The sequence below is a fragment of the Crinia signifera genome, chromosome 2, assembly GCF_055691185.1.
Source record: "Crinia signifera chromosome 2, ASM5569118v1, whole genome shotgun sequence".
NCBI lineage: Eukaryota > Metazoa > Chordata > Amphibia > Anura > Myobatrachidae > Crinia > Crinia signifera.
This window is the reverse complement of record NC_139218.1, coordinates 348511510-348532342: the sequence shown is the minus strand read 5'-3', so window position 1 is coordinate 348532342 and position 20833 is coordinate 348511510. Positions and strand designations below refer to the sequence as shown.

At 41.0% G+C, this 20833-nt stretch overlaps 1 protein-coding gene across 3 annotated transcripts in view; it reads left to right on the top strand.

The window, feature by feature from the left end:
* The first annotated feature begins 208 nt into the window (after positions 1-208).
* Positions 209-20833, top strand: part of LOC146057890 (guanylate cyclase soluble subunit beta-2-like) — a 36613-nt gene continuing 15988 nt past the window's right edge. For 2 of the 3 annotated variants that reach the window (XM_083169699.1, XM_083169701.1), the window contains exons 1-8: positions 209-309; positions 593-666; positions 11151-11245; positions 12499-12659; positions 13317-13416; positions 14835-15001; positions 16134-16248; positions 17263-17366. In XM_083169699.1, coding sequence (XP_083025825.1) covers positions 307-309; positions 593-666; positions 11151-11245; positions 12499-12659; positions 13317-13416; positions 14835-15001; positions 16134-16248; positions 17263-17366 — 819 coding nt within the window. In that variant the 5' untranslated portion in view covers positions 209-306. The remainder of the gene's footprint in view (positions 310-592; positions 667-11150; positions 11246-12498; positions 12660-13316; positions 13417-14834; positions 15002-16133; positions 16249-17262; positions 17367-20833) is intronic. The other variant, XM_083169700.1, reaches the window with a different exon arrangement.

Below are 20833 nucleotides of genomic sequence, written 5' to 3'. Positions count from 1 at the left end.
ATGGGTGTCCAGAAATCTCAGAGTCAGCCCTGAAATGGAAATGTTCTTAAAAAAAAATAAAAAAAATGCCCAGCTATTCTCTTATGGCTCCCTGTTACACAATCTGGATGTTGGCTTCCTACTCATGTAGAATGTTACCTGATTAGCATCCAAGACCTCCCTCCCCTAGGTGTGCTGAGATGTACAGTGCGTCTATATAATCTGCTTTCTTGGCAACCTCTAATAGCACAAAGGGTGACATAGAAGATATTATTAGTCCAGTGAGGAGCTGTCTGGCACAGAGACAGGATCATTATCTGCAGGACCATGGTAAGAAAATCTTCAGACGCTTCTTTCTTTTCAAGTTACAGTACAGACAATAAGACATCTATTTTATATTGATTTTTTCATTATTATTTTTTACAAGAATATTAATCATTTAAAATAATTGTTTACATTACAAATGTCAATATTGTTCTAATTATACATTCATTAAAATAAAAGCAATGATATATTATAATGAAATGTTAAAAATTGCTAACAATGCTACAATACAAATTATATCTGAAGTTATCATCAGTAAATATTTCACGTTATTTATTTCTTTACTTAGTACGGATTTATCAATACATGTTTAAAATCGCTGGTAATAGAAAAATTTGGGGAGGACACCTGGCTAAAACTGAAGTAAGTAAGAATGTAATTGAATGTACTGTACTTTGTTATAGTACTAAAGATGATGAAATATTTGGCTTGGGAACTATTTGTGTTATCAGTGATTGTAGCATAAATGATCCAAGCTGTGTACACCCCTCTATAGTTATAATTAGGGTTACTGCCTCATCCCTTTAATTCTGGACACATATTAATTGCACAGGTTCTGTGGCTGGCTGACTTCAAGACTCCGTTTCACCTGGTTTTAATCAGCCACAGAACCTGTGTAATATGTGTTCAGAATGAAAGGGATGAGGTGGTAACCGTAGTTATAAGTTATCAGATGTTTGTGGGACTTCACTAAAGATATAGTATTTGGGAAGGTCTATAATGTTAGAGCAGGGATCATACGTGCACGCAGGGGGTTTTAAGTACCTAGAATCCCCCCTACTTGCCAATCTAGCGGTGCAAATTACCGATTTTTATTTATTAACTTTATTAACTCTTGCATTAAGAGCTGTCTTTTGCGGTGAGCCGGCGTTGCGCGGCGGGTCCCGGCGGCTCCCCCCTCCCTCCCTTACCCAGTTAATTTTGCTGCTGCTGCAGGGGGAGCAGGCTCTCCTCCTCCCTGCACCCGGAAGATGATTCTCAGTGCAGGGAGGAGGAGGTCACAGGTCCGGGCAGCGCTGTGCTGCCAGACACAGGTGAGGGGGGGTCGGCGCAAGTCGGCGGTGGTCCGTGTGGGTCACGTTAAGAAGCCCATATGCCATACCTCCCAACATGACCCTCTCCAGGAGGGACACAATGCTCTGCTCCTGCACTTTTCTCTTAATTAATGATTGCCATCACCTGTGGAGAAACACCTTTCTTATTAGTAAAACTGTTCAACACAGGTGATGGCAATCATGCATTAAGAGAAAAAGTCCAGAAGCAGAGTAATTTGTCCCTCCTGGCATGGGTCATGTTGGGAGGTATGCATATGCTTCTATGGGGTATCGCCAGCTTTTGCTGGTGATAGCCCCCGCAGCGAAAACCTGCCTTGCGGGTTTTGCTGCATATCAATATGCGGCAAAAACCCTGATAACGGGGGTTTTACCGCATTTCTGTTTTAGAGAATCTCCCCCAGAGGCTGCTGCTGTGCTGGCTGCAGATAGGGGGAGCTAGCTGCAGAGGCAGTGTGCAGCTCCTCCTAGGCAGTCCTTAATGTGGCTCTGAGAGAGAGCTTGTCAGGGAAGGTACGCATTTCACCAGAGAGGGGCATGGTAGTTTCTTTAAATAATATTTGAGCCACTGTGATTATTTTTTTAAACTGTTATTTGTGTGTAGATCTTTATTAACCCCTTCCTGACACAGCATGTTTTTGCCTTCCTGACAGAGCCATTTTTTTCAAATCTGACATGTATCACTTAAGTGGGGATAACTTTTTTTTGCTTTTACTTATCCCAGTGATTTTGAGATTGTTTTCTCGTGACACATTGTACTTCAAATTAGTGGTAAATTTGGGTCGATACAGTCTGTGTTTTTTTGTGAAAAATACCAAAATGTCGTAAAAAAATGGAAAATTTAGCAATTTGCAAAATGTTAAATTTTCTGCTTGTGAGACAAATAATCATACCACTCAAAATAGTTAATAACTAAAATAGACCATATGTCTACTTTATGTTTCCATCATTATTTCAACTTCCTTTTAATTTTTTTGGACACTAGGAGGCTTACAATATGAATAGCAAATTTTCAAATTTTCAAGAAAATTTCAAACACTGATTTTTTTAGGGACCAGTTCAGTTCTGATGTGACTTTGAGGGACTTGTATGTGAGACACCCCCATAAATGATGCCATTTCAAAAACTGCACCCCTCACAGTATTCAAAACAGCATTTTGGAAGTTTGTTAACCCTTTAGGTGTTTCACAGGAATTAAAACAAAGTGTAGGTGAAATTTCAAAATTTCATTTTTTTTGCAGATTTGCAATTTTAATACATTTTTCTAAGGAACACAGTAGATTTTACTAGAGAAATGTGACTAAAAATTGATTCCCCCAATTCTTTTGTTTTCATAAATATCCTATATGTGGCCCTAGTGTGCACGTTGACCAAACCACAGGCTTCATAATAGAAGGAGCACCTACTTGATTTTGGAGCCTCCTTTTTATGAGATTATTTTTTAGGCACCATGTAGGTTTCTAGGCACCATAAGATGCTAAAAGTTAGGAACCCCCCCACAAGTGACCCCATTTTGCAAACTACACCCCTCTGGGAATTCATCTAGGGGTATAATGTACATTTCAAACCCCCAGGGGTTTCACCAATTGTGGTACAACTGGGCAGTGAAAATGAAAAATTAAATTTTTTACACAAAAATGCAGTTCTGGCTCAAAATTTTTCATTTTCATAAGGTATGAAGGAGAAAAAGCACCCCAAAATCTGTGCCCCAATTTCTCCCGAGTATGGCAATGCCTCACATGTGACCAAAAAATACCAGTTGGGTGCATGGCAGGACTCAGAAGGGAAGGAGTGATATTTGGATTTTGCAGCACAGATTCTGGTGGAATTTTGGTGGGTGCTATGTCGCATTAGCAAGACCCCCAAAGCACCAATACAGTGGAACCCCCCCACAAGTGACCCCATTTTGCAAACTACACCCCTCAGGGAATTCAACTAGGGGTATAGTGTACATTTCAAACCCCCAGGGGTTTCACCAATTGTGGTACAACTGGGCAGTGAAAATGAAAAATTAAATTTTTTACACAAAAATGCAGTTCTGGCTCAAAATTTTTCATTTTCACAAGGAATGAAGGACACAAAGCACCCCAAAATCTGTGCCCCAATTTCTCCCGAGTATGGCAATGCCTCACATGTGACCAAAAAATACCAGTTGGGTGCATGGCAGGACTCAGAAGGGAAGGAGTGATATTTGGATTTTGCAGCACAGATTCTGGTGGAATTTTGGTGGGTGCTATGTCGCATTAGCAAGACCCCCAAAGCACCAATACAGTGGAACCCCCCCACAAGTGACCCCATTTTGCAAACTACACCCCTCAGGGAATTCATCTAGGGGTATAGTGTACATTTCAAACCCCCAGGGGTTTCACCAATTTTGATACAACTGGGCAGTGAAAATGAAAAATTACATTTTTTTACACAAAAATGCAGTTCTGGCTCAAAATTTTTCATTTTCATAAGGAATGAAGGAGACAAAGCACCCCAAAATCTGTGCCCCAATTTCTCCCGAGTATGGCAATGCCTCACATGTGACCAAAAAATACCAGTTGGGTGCATGGCAGGACTCAGAAGGGAAGGAGTGATATTTGGATTTTGCAGCACAGATTCTGGTGGAATTTTGGTGGGTGCTATGTCGCATTAGCAAGACCCCCAAAGCACCAATACAGTGGAACCCCCCCACAAGTGACCCCATTTTGCAAACTACACCCCTCAGGGAATTCATCTAGGGGTATAGTGTACATTTCAAACCCCCAGGGGTTTCACCAATTTTGATACAACTGGGCAGTGAAAATGAAAAATTACATTTTTTTACACAAAAATGCAGTTCTGGCTCAAAATTTTTCATTTTCATAAGGTATGAAGGAGAAAAAGCACCCCAAAATCTGTGCCCCAATTTCTCCCGAGTATGGCAATGCCTCACATGTGACCAAAAAATACCAGTTGGGTGCATGGCAGGACTCAGAAGGGAAGGAGTGATTTTTGGATTTTGCAGCTCAGATTCTGGTGGAATTTTGGTGGGTGCTATGTCGCATTAGCAAGACCCCCAAAGCACCAATACAGTGGAACCCCCCCACAAGTGACCCCATTTTGCAAACTACACCCCTCAGGGAATTCAACTAGGGGTATAGTGTACATTTCAAACCCCCAGGGGTTTCACCAATTGTGGTACAACTGGGCAGTGAAAATGAAAAATTAAATTTTTTTACACAAAAATGCAGTTCTGGCTCAAAATTTTTCATTTTCACAAGGAATGAAGGAGACAAAGCACCCCAAAATCTGTGCCCCAATTTCTCCCGAGTACGGCAATGCCTCATGTGTGACCAAAAAATGGCAGGACTCAGAAGGGAAGGAGTGATATTTGGATTTTGCAGCACAGATTCTGGTGGAATGTTGGTGGGTGCTATGTCGCATTAGCAAGACCCCCAAAGCACCAATACAGTGGAACCCCCCCACAAGTGACCCCATTTTGCAAACTACACCCCTCAGGGAATTCAACTAGGGGTATAGTGTACATTTCAAACCCCCAGGGGTTTCACCAATTTTGATACAACTGGGCAGTGAAAATGAAAAATTACATTTTTTTACACAAAAATGCAGTTCTTGCTCAAAATTTTTCTTTTTCAGAAGGTATGAAGGAGAAAAAGCACCCCGAAATCTGTGCCCCAATTTCTCCCGAGTACGGCAATGCCTCACATGTGACCAAAAAATACCAGTTGGGTGCATGGCAGGACTCAGAAGGGAAGGAGTGATTTTTGGATTTTGCAGCTCAGATTCTGGTGGAATTTTGTTGGGTGCTATGTGGCATTAGCAAGACCCCCGAAGCACGGTGAAATTATGAACCTAATAATCCATAGATGTGTGGTATATTTTAAAACACTCCTTTATACATAGGCCGGGTTTGTCGGGGCAAGTGTCACACTGGAAAATAGTTTGCTTTCTTATTCCCTTTTTATAGCAAACTTTGCACCTTTTTTGTGTCCTGCCCTTTTTTCCAGTGGAGGGGATTTCATCAGGAAAATGCTGCCCTGGTACAATACGGGGGCCAGTACTAGAAGTACTGGGGCCCTCTGCCTGCTGGTTCCCAAATATTAGGCCCTTTATGACTTCCTCTTGAAAGTGCATAAATGTCCCCCTCTGGCTGGTAGAACGGAATAGCACGTAAGCGTTATACAGTGCCATCTGGATGATATACACGGCCAGCTTCTTGTACCAGATTTTTGTTTTCCGCAGGGCACTGTACGGCTTCAGTACCTGATCTGAAAGATCCACTCCGCCCATGTACCTATTGTAATCCAGGATACTCTATGACACTGCAGCAGCAGCACTGACAGTTATATATATAAAAAAATAACCCCTGCACCCCCAAAAAGTTGCTGGGGGTGCACAAAAGGGGGGCAGCCGACACAAAATATAGCACTCTCTATCACTATCTCTCTCTATCTCTCTCTATCTATCACTCTATGACACTGCAGCAGCAGCACTGACAGTTATATATATAAAAAATAACCCCTGCACCCCCAAAAAGTTGCTGGGGGTGCACAAAAGGGGGGCAGCAGACACAAAATATAGCACTTTCTATCACTATCTCTCTCTATCTCTCTATCTCTCACTATCTATCACTCTATGACACTGCAGCAGCAGCACTGACAGGTATATATATAAAAAAAACCCTGCGCCCCCAAAAAGTTGCTGATCAGTTAATTTATACTGATCAGCACAAAAGGGGGGGGGGCAGCAGTCAGTTGCACACGCAGTACAGCTGTATATATATAAAAAATATATAGCACAATCTGTCACTATCTCTCTATCTCTCTCTATCTCTCTATCTATAACTCTATCACACTGCAGCAGCACAAAATATAGCACTCTCTGTCACTAGCCCTCTCTATCTCTCTCTATCTCTCTCTCTCTATCTATAACTCGAACACACTGCAGCAGCACAGCAGCACAACACAGCACAGCACAACACAGGAAGTCACAAGATCCAGGAACGCTACAAGCAGTGATCAGGTAAGTGTTTGCAAGGATCAGGTCAGTATATCGCGGCAGATAGGCACGGTGACCGCACTGCACGCAATTCCAGACCGGAATGGCGTCTGCAGTGCAGTCACCGTTAGTTTAAATCACCCTCCATGGCTGTGATTGGTTCGTCGGTCCGACGAACCAATCACGGCCTTTGGGGGCGGGATGGGTGAGGTGGGGTGACACCAGTGTCACCCTTACACCCCGTGGTGATTGGTGCTGTACTTTACAGCACCAATCACCACCGATCCCTGTGTCACCGGCGAACGTTATTCGCCGGTGACACAGAAAACGCTGGAATTGGCTGTTCACACTGAACAGCCAATCACAGCGATCGCCGACGGGGGGGCGGCATCGCAGCCCCCCCTGGGCATGCAGGGACATGTCTGCTGTCAGGGACAGCAGACATGTTTAAACTGTCACCGCGTCTATAGACGCGGTGACAGTTTAAAGCCATGACGTACATTTACGCCATGTGTCGGGAAGTACATCCCGGCCATGACGTAAATGTACGTCAAATGTCGGGAAGGGGTTAACAGTTTAATTGTGTGTACTTTAATTAATATTTACATTATTAATAGTTTATATTTAGCTCTGTAGCATACCTTCCAACATGGCCCATTCCATTAGGTACAAAATGCTCTGTTCCTGGACTTCCTTACCAGTGGCAGTTGCAGAGGTTGGACTCCAGCACAGTCCAAAATTCCAAAAGGGGAGCCACACCTACTGCCACTCCAAACATCACTGTCCTGGACTCACTGGCAGTTGATGTGACCCCCCTCTTTGAATTTTGGTCTGTGCTGGAGTCCAACCTCTGTAACTGCCACTGGCAGGGAAGTCCAGGAACAGAGCATTTTGTACCTAATGGAATGGGTCATGTTGGAGGGTATGCTGTAACTGTGTTTGTGTGCATATAAGTACATCATTTATTCACAGTAAATGCACACAAACACTGGTACAGAGAAAATCAATCTAATAACCTGCAAACATATAATGACCGTTTGCAATGAGCAGTACCCAGGAAATTGCAGCCCCTCTCTTAAGTCTAAAGGCAGGAGCCGCCACTGCTCAAAAGTCAGGTTGGAATCACAGTGCTAGAAGTAAAAATAGTAACTTTAAATAACAATACTGACGTGTCTGTGGGAAGCAGACCATCTTTATCATGGCACTGTACAGCATTGCACAAACAGTATTTATAGCCCATTTGAAAACTGGAGCAGACCAGTTGCCTAGCAACCATGGATAAAAAAGCAATAAAGCTGCAGGTAGGAGTGGTATGAGGTGGGCGTGGCAGTACATGTGATCACCAATGACAATTAATACCCAGAATAATGCAAATATATACAAGCTGGAAAATACAAAGAATCAATCAATACAATACTACAAAACAAAAACAAATGCAGGGGCATAGCGAGGATGGAGCAGGTGGAGCCTGTGCTCGGTGCCCAACTCCGCCCATGGGCACCATTCGGGCCACATACATAGCCCCTGCCCACAACCACTGCTGACCACCGGGGATTAGAAAAAGGTCCCATTATAGCAAAAGCAGAAAAGGTTCACTGCAAAGCTAACGAACCATTGTTTAAAAAAATATTCTGATGGATCGTGCCAAACAGAAACATCTTTGTCTATACAAATGCAATACAATGCCATTCTCAGGGTTAAACAGCTGAATTCTGCTTGGATGGCTGTTGCTTTCACGCCTGTTGATGGTGGCTAACATCAGAATTAAATGATGGAATCCTCTAAATTCATCAGAAATACAATGCCTATCCCTACACTACATAGAACTCAATATGAATGCTGTCCCTTCCTCTATCTGTAACTTGTATTCTGCACTGGCTAGAACCACAGGCGGAGCAGTACAATGACAGGAGTGATCAGCAAGAAGAGAGATAAGTAAACAGGTGACCACAGTAGCTCCAAGCCACCCCCCCCCCCCCCCCACACACACACACAGTGTGTATTTATCTGTCATTCACTGTCTATGTCTCTACCCTTTTATTTCCCTGTTTTATCACCAATTCTGTTTGTTTCAATTTGCCCATACCTATTTGTGCCACTGCCCCTTTGTGCCTCAGCTGTAGCTCATGTGTGCCACTTGCTTTACTCATGTGGGTTTCTGCTCCCTACCCACTGTCAATATACTGTTTATGCACCTCTGCCCCTACCCATGTGAGCCTCTGTCCCCATATGTATTACTGTGCATCCCTGTAGGCGTTTCTGACCATTTCTTTCTCCCGTCTGCCTCCTCTCTTATATAAATACACAACACATAGCATATATGAAATTTATGGTTTTAGACAATTTTTCCCATAAGTTACAGTGGATATCACTGTATGTCACCAGTGATGTGCTGATGCTTTCTCTAACAGCTGGCTTTAAATATTTTGGGTGAAATTTGCTAAGATGTGAAATACACTTCACAGGTCATGTTGCTGTGGGCAACCAATCAGAAGCTACTTCGATACTTGTGTATTTTCACGGCGCCCCCGATATTGATTGCGCGATGTTTTAATCGCATCGCATGCCATACACCCGATTGTATGCGATGTGATTTTAGCCCCCTATTCGATGAAAAATTGTATAAGCACCCTAATGGTTGCTTACAATGTTAAATGCACCCCCACGCCACCCCCCAGTATAACTGTGAACCCGAAGCGTGGCGAGCGCAGCGGTACGCGTCCTACGACCTTTTCATACCCCCACTATCCACGTCGGCGTGGAGTTGATACTATAAAGTGTGGCGAGCGCAGCGAGCCCCGCGAGGGAACACGTATACCTGTGAAGTTATGCACGTCCACTCGCCACGCTTTGGGCTCTTTATAAAATCAACTCCACGCCGACGTGGATAGTGGGGGTATGAAAAGGTCACGTACCGCAGCCCCTCGCTTTTAAAATTGTATGACATTGTAGAACATCGCGCGATATCGCATCGCATGCCTTATGGTATGCGATGCGATGGGCGCTGTGATAATGCACAAGTACCGCTACTTTTTATTTATTTACCACCCTCTAGAAGATAGTAGACAGGATGTGATTGGTTGCCCATAGCAACATGACCTGTGAAGTGTATTTCACATCTTAGTAAATTTCACCCTTTATCTCCTTGTCTTATGGCTATGGCAATGGCAGTGTCCTCCTGTCTAGTCCTCATATAATATTGGACTCTAGCTACAGCTTGCCATATTTTTACAGGTTAATTACAAGTTTATTAACCTTTTCTTGCATGAGTTAAGGTGCCCATACACAGTACAATTATTGTGTACAATATCTCATCGCATTGCATAGGTTCTGCAGTGCAATGAGATGAGATCTAGTACAAAAAGTATGTGCAGCAAATACTTTTTGTACTAGATCTCATCTCATCGCAAAACCAAGATGCAATATTGTATACAATAATTTTACAGTGTATGGGCACCTTTACATAGCAAAATGTTAATCTTTGTTGACTAATACTGGGTGACGTTTTACAACAATTTGTTGATGACAGTGAGGCTGCCATAATAGAGAGGAGAGGGATTGTAAGTGGGTACTATGAGTTCAAAGAGGTCCATACTTTAATAAAACAGGCTATATTTCATTGGCCACACCATGTATATAATATGTTTTGAAGTTGGGCAAGACCAGGCCATCACCACAGGAATTTTTTTGTAAAACCTTGAGGCTTTTGATGGTCCAAATAAAGGTCTAGGTAATGTGCTGAATGAATTCATCTCAGCAGGGGACAGTGGTTGTTTGGAACAGAGTGAAGGCTTTTCATGGAGAGCAGAGTCTCAGTGCCAAATTCTGGTGCCACCTCTAGACAAGCTATGGACAACCTCCAAAGCTTCAGATGCTCCAGGAGCCACTCATGATAAGGTCCAGCCATGGGATGGAAGATAGAACCCTGGGAAGTGAGTGTGGACAGCAGGAAAGCAACTATCGTCTGGCTCAGATGGCTGGAAGAGAGGCTAACCCTATAACAATTGTCTTCAATTTGTTCGGCCAGGGAGGATCAGAAAAAACTGCATGGAGGACCAGACAGAGACAGCGTCTAACAAGCCTGGTGGTGCTCCAGATCTCTGCACAGGTCTCTCACAACAAAACAAACAAACAAAAATAAAAAACAATGCAAATGGTGGACTGTCAAGTCAAGGACGATGTTTTTGAGGCTCTAGAGTGGTAAATTCAGCCAATGGGCCAGATTCTCTAAGCTTCAAAAGTGATAAAATGGAGAGTAATAAACAGCCAGACAATCAGCTCCTATCTGCCATGTCACAGACTGTGTTTGAAAAAATGTCAGACAGGAGCCGATTGGCTGGCTGTTTATCACTTTCCATTTTATCACTTTTGAAGCTTAAAGAATCTGGCCCAATGAGAGCAGAGTGCCATAGAGTATCACACTCTCCTAGAAAGGGAAGACCATAGTAGGCTATCATGCCACAGCCCTGAAGCAATTCGTTTTCAAGCATAACCAGATTGTCCTTAAAGCTAGCTACCACCTTAAATCCAGTGGCTGTATCATCTAAATTGCATTAGTCCCTGAAAATCCTAAACTATTACATTTGGGCCTTGATGCTATATTAATACAATTTGAGGAGCACAGTAAACTTATGTGCTTTCACCTGTTATTTCTCATCCTCTTTTGGAATATGTTAAAATGGATTAATGGAATCATCTAAACAAATTAATGGAAAAAAAACTATTTTTAGCCCATCCATAATCTTATTTGTAGGTACTCTGCTTTAACATAGGCTTATTGTAGTACAACTAATCCTATCTCATTTTCAGAGGCTTGGCTCAAGTTCAGGATACATTTATGACCTATGAAGTTTATGACGATGTTATTACATTGAGAATGATCAAAGAAGCTTGCAGTATGCTTAGTAAGTGCCTTATTCTAAGTCCCTTTATTAGAGTGTAATCTGATCGTGCCCAAATTTTGGGTTTGGGGTCCAAAAAACCTGTATATACAATACATTGAGGTAATACTGCTAAGGTTGTCAGAAAATATAGGGACCGGTCAACAACTTTGGAGGTCGATATCATACTCACCGGCATCATTATTAGGACATTGTATAAGGGTGTAAGAATATATGAAAGTGGAGGGTCTCTGAATACGTTCCAGTGGGGGAGAATTTGCAGATCTGACTGTACATGGTGATACTGTAAGTAATGACAATGTAATTCTGTCTGATAATTATAATAATGTGGATTTGCATGAAACTAATGACACATTTCATATTGTCACTGATATAGGCCCTTATTCAGATCTGATCGCAGTACACATTTGTTCTTAAAATGGGCAAAACCATGTGCACTGCAGGTGGGGCAGATGTAACATGTGCAGAGAGAGTTAGATTTGGGCAGGGTGTGTTGAAACTGAAATCTAAATTGCAGTGTAAGAATAAAGCAGCCAGTATTTACCCCGCACAGAAACAAAATAGCTCACACAAATCTAACTCTCTCTATACATGTTACATCTGCCCCACCTGCAGTGCAGCATGGTTTTGCCCATTTTGAGAACACATTTTCACTGCGATCCGACCTGAATAAGGGCCATATAGTGCAAAATATCAATGAAGACAGTCTGATGCCGACCTGCATCAGTTGTCGCAGAACCCGCTGATACATGTGCAGAATAGATCCTGCACATGAGCAAGGCACCAATAATCGGTACTTTGTGGAGGACTAAGCAACTACAATAGCATCTGAATTACCCCCAATGTGTGTGTGTTTGTACGGTGTCCTGCCTGGTTCAGTGCATGGATCCAAAGTCACAAAACCATCATTTCTGTATGTGGTATACACTGTGATTGGCTGCATGGTTTGCAGTCTGTGTAATAGACACATTTTAAATTGAAGTTTTGGGAAAACTGCGCTTGGATACATCCTTCCACGTGGAAGCCTAAAATATGTGACTTTTATTTCTTTATTTTATGTATAAAATCATCGGGATGGCGAGTTATAGCCTGCCAGGTTTTAAGAGGTCTTTGCAGCAATCTTCCAGTCACTTTCTCTTCCATAAATACAGTAGTTTACACCACCCAAAAACAGGTGAAAACTTAAAGAAAGAAAATTGTTGATAAATCTCCCCCAGTATCATTCAATGCTGCTGGTGTTTTCCTTTCATTGTTAGATGTATCTGAGGAAGAAGTTCTCAAGATGTTCGGAGTCTATTTCTTCTCCTTCTGTAAGCAGTCTGGATATGATCGAATGTTACGAACTTTGGGAGGGAACCTAATGGAATTCATTGAGAATCTAGATGCTCTTCATAGCTACCTGACACTTTCCTATAAGGTAATATTCTGTATCCATTAAGGGCAATTTGGGCTTTATCCCAGGACAATGAAAATAAAAAACCCTGCCTGATTATATAAGTGCATAACAGATGCGGAGTATTACATGACTTTGAAAACCTTTTTAAGAGGAGAAGATAATAAGAACCACAACATGCCACTAGTCAGGGCAGTCGCCGGGTGATAATAGATCCTGTGTTGGCTCCAGGCCCACAAAACTAATATAATGGCCACCAGGGTGAGGAAGTAGCTGAGCACCAAAAGTGTACGTACATAAGCGCTGGCATTGCGGCGGCCGGGCGGTGAGGGGCGGCAATGTATATTAATACACTAAAACCCCCTAAGGGGGTTTTACAGACCTGATCAGGTATACACTGCCCAACACGATAATGGGCGGATACCAACCCCAAATGCCAGCTTTCTGTCATTCAACTTACGTACTGCCGGCGATAAAAAAAGTAGCAGTACTTTATCGCAAAACGCCTTGCACATGTCACTCACCAAGCATTTCAGTCTAGTCATCCTCCCCTCATACTCTGGTTTCCCTAAATTTGGATTCACGCTCTTGCCCTTTAGAAATCATTTTATGAAACATTGCCCAGATCATGTTGCTGTACAAATATGTCTGATTAATGTATAAACTGCATATGTTCTACAGAAAATGAATGCACCTTCCTTTCGAGTGGAAAAAACAGGTGATGGAAGAATGCTCCTTCATTATTACTCGGACAGAAGCGGCTTCTGTCACATAGTTCCAGGTATGAGATCAGCTGGCTGCTTATTAGGCGTTGTGCTGCTGCTCGATAATAGGCAATAGATAACAGGTACAAACAATATGGAAATACTCTGCGCTAAAATGCAATCTTAATTGGGAAATTGCTGACTGACAGTAAAGACTACAGACCACACAGATTAATAGCAAAGAGAATCTTTATCTCGTAAAATAATTGACCGGTCAATAACAATTAAATTATATCATAAAACAGCAAAGCGAAAACATGTACAATAAAATATGTCAACTGAAATCATTTTCATGTAATTACATATTGAAAAGGTGGATCTCTTCAAAAGTGGAATATGGATAAACTGTAATAACCTTTGGGGGACAGAAACAAATTCTGCTCATATACAAAGTCACAGTATTCTGTTGAAATGATGTTATTTCTTTAGTAGGAATAATTGGTATAGTCGTGTGCACGTTACTACAGGTAAGTATGGTGTTGATGCACCCCCAATGAATGCGGGAATCCGCTCCCAGGAGACTGCCATATGTATTGCAGCAGGAGCCAGGTAAAGATGGTGAAAGCTGCTTCAATATCGTGCCGAGGAGGGCCCCAAATGCAGACTTTGGGCAACATCTTCATTTTAGCTCTATCCAAGGCTTGATGCAGCCCTCCCTAACAGCCAATCAGCTTTGAGGTGACTTTGATCTGGCGCAGTTTTTGAATCGAAAGTTAAAAGCTGACTGCTTTGGGTACTTATTCATTTTCTCAGTGTCCAAGTCTTGATACATCTCATATATACAGTTTATTGCAATTTCTTAGAATGTGCTGGACGCAAGAGAAATGGAAAACAAAAAAAATTATTGTCTACATAGGTGTGCGCACATTGAGTGTTAAGGGTGCACAGGCACCCCCTAATGCTGTGCCCACCCTTATGAACACCTATGAATACCAGCAATACCTTTTACCAAAGACTTTTGCTTTTTAGAACTGTATTCCATTCAAAGAAGAGCCCATCATTCAATTACAATAGGTGTGTTTGTTACTTGTACTAGACCATTGTCATATCACTACATACCTGCGTCATCCATATATATTTTTGACTTTATTTGCATGTACTGTTACACAGAGTAATTATAAGATTAAAACTGAAAGAGGCAGGAGATTATGGTGTGTCTGAGAGACGTTTTATATTGTAGTTAGTGCCCATATATGATGGTAGACACGCCTGATTGGCGGTGTTAGACATGCTAGGCACACTCCTTTGATGGTGCACCCCCTAATAAAATGTTCTGCGCACGCCTATGATTGTCTACCATTGTATCCACTTCTTTATTCTGTCACAATACCTTAAACATTACCCCTGATACATTCACTAAGAACAATGTGACAGATGTCGAAGAGATGATTACACTGTAAATGTTTCACGGCTAACCTATAACTTGGTTTCACAGGGATAATAGAATCTGTGGCCAAAGATTTCTTTGACAGTGATGTAACAATGAGGATCATTTATCAGAGTGAGGAGATGGAGCGCACTGGGAAGAGGGAACACGTCATATTTGAGGTTCTGCAGACGGTGACAGTGAAAAAGAAAATGTCAAAGCCGAGGCAGAACTTGGTAGGTACTAATCATAACCAGTGTCAATATCAGAGAGATCAGCTAGAGCTGGATCTGTGACTTCGGTATATGTCCAGTTCTATCTGATATACAAGTTCTTCTATGGCAATTTTTTTTAACATTTGCTAAGATAAGAGTTTATGGGGCCCATTTATTATTGGATCGCATATTCAATGCGATCTGGGTGGCATTTACTACCTACTCGCAGCAGGTATCGGCCATTCCTGCTGCGGTCCCTAAATATATTCTGGTGATACATAATATTTGCGGCTAATATTATATGATAAATAGGCCCCAAAAGGAGACGGTTATGTTTCATCACCTGTAACCCCACAAAGCTGCACATGGTGAAAGAAGAAGAGCCAGAGACGATGCAGCCCTTACAATAGTTTAGAATACATTTTAATATGTTCATTACAATTGCACCTACAATACACTTTCACTTATTAAGGGTCTAGTGCAGTGATGGAGAACCTTGACACTCCAGCTGTTGTTGAACTACACATCCCAGCATGCTGTGCAACAGTTTTGCTATTTGGCTATGCTAGAACTGCTGCAGGGCATGTTGGGATGTGTAGTTCAATAACAGCTGGCGTGGCAATGTTCTACATCACTGGCTTAATGGTTGTACGTAAATAAAATTGACTAGGTTACGGAACTGGTAGTGTTAGCAAGCCAATCTGCTGGCCAGAAATAAAAGATGTCCATAGGAACCAACACAAACTCGCAATTGCGCACACATTCACAGCCTACTGTATATGCTAAAATGAGGAACGTCGAGTTTAAGAGATGGTCACAGCAGTAGTGACGGAGACGCCATGCTTGGCACGTATGAGCTCACAAGTGATGTCAGACACACACCATGAAATCGTCACAATGACAGGCCTACAATTTTTCAACCACTCCTCATTAACACTTATAAATGGTCTCTTCCTGCAAAATCCTCTTTGCGAATGAGATGGCAGCGGCACCTTGGCGCTTGATGAGATGAGCTGAAGAAAATTATTGATTTCTTAGTTGTAAATTGTAAATCTAAGTCATGGAAACAAAGTTCATTATCAACAATTGCCTTATGGATCTTAGTAAATCTATTTGATTAAGCTTATGTGAAAGTTTCTCTTTATATACACAGGATTATAATAAGGAAGAGTTACAGCAAATAACTGATGGAAATAATATATCACCTTATAATCAGTTAAAGAGATCACATTGGGACATCATCAGAAATGTTGTCAGGTTTGGAAGAGGTACTTATTGATATCACTTCAGTTATTACAGTAATACAAACCAAAAGCAATGTTTCAATATGCCTAGAATTGATATTCAATGGCGTATCTATAAAGGGTGTAGTGTGTGGTGCCCGGTCCAGGGATTCCCACTCCATATGCCCTGCACCCATATATTATGCCCATCTCTCTGGCTTCCTGTGTTGCTCATATCACTTGGAAAATAGCATGGTGGCCATTTTTGTGAGGATTTCAGCATGAGCAGTACAGAAGTCACCAGGAATATGGCTCAGGCGCCATGTTCCCACAGACCTGCGAATGAGCAATGCCGGAGTCTTCTGCTCCATGAGAGAGAAAGGGGTTAACACAGAGGCCGCACATGGCCCCCTCCTCATTTGACATTTCCTGTTTGTACATGGGATGCATGTGCCAGTACAAGGAGAGGAACTTATGATCTATGCACTAAGCTTGGCGAAAGATAAAGTGGATGGAGATAAAGTAACAGCCAATCAGCTCCTAACTGCCATGTTGCCAATGACAGGAGCTTGTTGGTTGTCACTTTATATACATCACTTTATCTGTGTACAAGGCTTAGTACATCTGACCACTGATCCAAGCACTGTCATGATGATACCTGCTAGTGCAGAGTTTAGTTACAGCAGGGGGACTGATGATCCATCTCCCATGACCATTCTCTCCTGATCTCAGCTTAATGCTGGAGTTGGGTGTCTAATTGCGCATAGGACTATTGTCAATGGAGGAAAAGGGGGGTGGTACTGTCAGTATGACACATGACATTGGGGGGGAGAGAGATAGTAGGTGCCACAATGTAAACTGTTGATACTGGTGGTGCAGGGGTTAATGTCACTGGTATCTATTACCACTAGTGAGTGTAGAATAATACTACTAGAGATCTATTGGCACTGATGGCTGGGAGGTAATTTTTCAATAGAATCCTATGAACAAGGAGGGAAGGGGTGCGTGACCCCATCTGGGCATATATTTTAAAAATAAGTGATTTTTTTTTTTCCCCAGGAAGTTTGCTATATTCCTTTCAGCCAGTTTATCCTACTAGGCTATGGATGGATGAAAAGGCCTTTTGCAATGAGTTTCCCTTCCATATCGTGTTTGACAAGCAAGTAAGAGCCATCATTTTTGCATTGTGGTTTTTGAACACAATACAGTACTATTGCATTAGACACAAGCCATTATAGTCATGGTAACATCTTCGTGCACTAATGGGACCTGTCACCTGCACACAGTGGAGGGAGCCATTTTGTGGGAGTCCTTAATGCAATGATGTCACTGGTTTCTAGAAAACAGGCTACATTCTCAGGAAAATAGTTTTAGTCACAAAATGGATATTTACAACTTAAGTGGCTGATATGTAGACCTGAGAGACAGGGATTGGGAGACCCGCACCATAAGTTTAGTGGTAATAGTTTGTATTGTTTTGTGGGTGGAAGAACGGTCAGCCTGCCAGGAGTTTTATCCAAATACAATTCCTGACCTGCTAGGGTGCAGCCCCCTGATTTAATATTGACACATTTGAAACAAAGAGAAAGAAAAGAAATCAGTTTGGACGGGACGCACTCCTCACCCACAATGTCTATTTTAGACTCTTTATAAAAACATACCTACAATTAGGTGTATACTTTATTGGTGTATATTTACACATTGACCTAACCGGTCATCATTTATTTTGGAGGTTCTCAATTTTATTAATTGTATGCAACCTTTTTTATATATATGTTCCCTTTGCAAGGGATAATAAGTAGCAAAATTATTAAAAACAAAGTGAAGATATAGAAGAAGAAAGGTATACCTAGGTGTTGAGCCTTTGAAAAAGCTACTGAGCGAAAGTACATCCCCACTGCTTAACTACCAAAGTGCAAATATCTGCAAGCGCGGTCTACTGTACTAAAAACATCCGCAACTCTCAGTATTCTGACACCTTGCGGCTAGTGTTTAAAAGGTGTGGAAACACTGTGTTGTATTTAATCACCACCATTTACAGGCAGTGGAAATAACCATTGCTTGAAAACAAGTCCAATTTAGGAACCAATTTCGGGATTGCTCCATGTGTACGCAAGATGTGATGAGATTAATAACATCTATAAAGTGAATCCTACTGATCAATGTGCAGATGTAAGGGGAATTAATCACTAAGTAAATACCAGTACTAATAAAATCTGCACAACTATTTGACACACAACCGCGATCAAATCTAGTGATCTCCTTGTGTGTATGCAAAAATTCACTTTTTTGCTATAAACAATAAAAATATCTAACATTGATATGTGATACACATTTGAGAATATAACTCATTTATAGATTGCAATAAAAGCATCTAAGTATAGTGTCTATACACATGTACATCCCCACTGCTTAACTACCAAAGTGCAAATATCTGCAAGCACGGTCTACTGTACTAAAAACATCCGCAACTCTCAGTATTCTGACACCTTGCGGCTAGTGTTTAAAAGGTGTGGAAACACTGTGTTGTATTTAATCACCACCATTTACAGGCAGTGGAAATAACCATTGCTTGAAAACAAGTCCAATTTAGGAACCAATTTCGGGATTGCTCCATGTGTACGCAAGATGTGATGAGATTAATAACATCTATAAAGTGAATCATACTGATCAATGTGCAGATGTAAGGGGAATTAATCACTAAGTAAATACCAGTACTTATAAAATCTGCACAACTATTTGACACACAACCGCGATCCAATCTAGTGATCTCCTTGTGTGTATGCAAAAATTCACTTTTTTGCTATAAACAATAAAAATATCTAACATTGATATGTGATACACATTTGAGAATATAACTCATTTATAGATTGCAATAAAAGCATCTAAGTATAGTGTCTATACACATGTACATCCCCACTGCTTAACTACCAAAGTGCAAATATCTGCAAGCACGGTCTACTGTACTAAAAACATCCGCAACTCTCAGTATTCTGACACCTTGCGGCTAGTGTTTAAAAGGTGTGGAAACACTGTGTTGTATTTAATCACCACCATTTACAGGCAGTGGAAATAACCATTGCTTGAAAACAAGTCCAATTTAGGAACCAATTTCGGGATTGCTCCATGTGTACGCAAGATGTGATGAGATTAATAACATCTATAAAGTTAATCATACTGATCAATGTGCAGATGAAAGGGGAATTAATCACTAAGTAAATACCAGTACTAATAAAATCTGCACAACTATATGACACACAACCGCGATCCAATCTAGTGATCTCCTTGTGTGTATGCAAAAATTCACACTTTTTTGCTATAAACAATAAAAATATCTAACATTGACATGTGATACACCTTTGAGAATATAACTCATTTATAGATTGCAATAAAAGCATCTAAGTATAGTGTCTATACACATGTACATCCCCGAATAAAATCACAGTCGTGCACCATTTCGTACTACCATTTATGCACACAAGCAGCTGTGACCCTCACACACTGCGCGCACCCCCATGGGAATTTTCCCCGATCCCAAACATTAAATAGAAGAGAGTGCCGGGCTGAACGGCAAGCACCCCTCTCACATGATGTTTGGGATGCATTACTGTATCTTAGGATACTAGGCATTTAGAGACTTGATGTGTAAGTGAAAATACAAACGTACACTCAGAATAAATACACCAAAGCTTGAATAGAAATAAGACGATTTATACACAATTAAATACTCCAATGAATACTACATTTGTGTGACATAAAGAATCAAAGGAGGAATGTAAAAATCGAATCTAGACGAGAAACATAGCAGACTTGGAAATTCACTTTATTATAAAGTAAATACAGATTTGGATACATTTGCAACAAATTAAGCAAACTAAATACAGCAACAAACAGATCACAGAGATACTTTTAAATCTTTATTAAACCCTTTCTTCTTCTATATCTTCACTTTGTTTTTAATAATTTCGCTACTTATTATCCCTTGCAAAGGGAACATATATATAAAAAAGGTTGCATACAATTAATAAAATTGAGAACCTCCAAAATAAATGATGACCGCTTAGGTCAATGTGTAAATATACACCAATAAAGTATACACCTAATTGTAGGTATGTTTTTATAAAGAGTCTAAAATAGACATTGTGGGTGAGGAGTGCGTCCCGTCCAAACTGATTTCTTTTCTTTCTCTTTGTTTCAAATGTGATATATAGACCTGAAAGAATCCCACATAACATTAAGTGTACTGTGTACACACACTTGCTATAAGATATTTTGTGATCATAAGATAAAATAATGAAATACTTATATGGGTATAAATCCTTTCATTGCACAGATGAAGGTAACAAACAGCGAAAGAAACAAGAATTCCTACAAGGGGCACTCTGGACTGACATATGTGAATTTAATCAACATATGTTCCATATTTTGTGTTTCCAGTGTCCCAAGAAAATTTTAAAACTTAACTTTTATTTATTCTACTGTTAAGAACTGCGAAATATTAAAATAAAGTGAAAAAAAAGTGTATTAAGGTGATCAAAAATATTAAAATAGAGCTGTCCGTCTCCAATGTGTCTTAAATCTTTTACGTCAAATGACTTATTGGCTCTATTGCTGTACCGCAAGAAGGCAG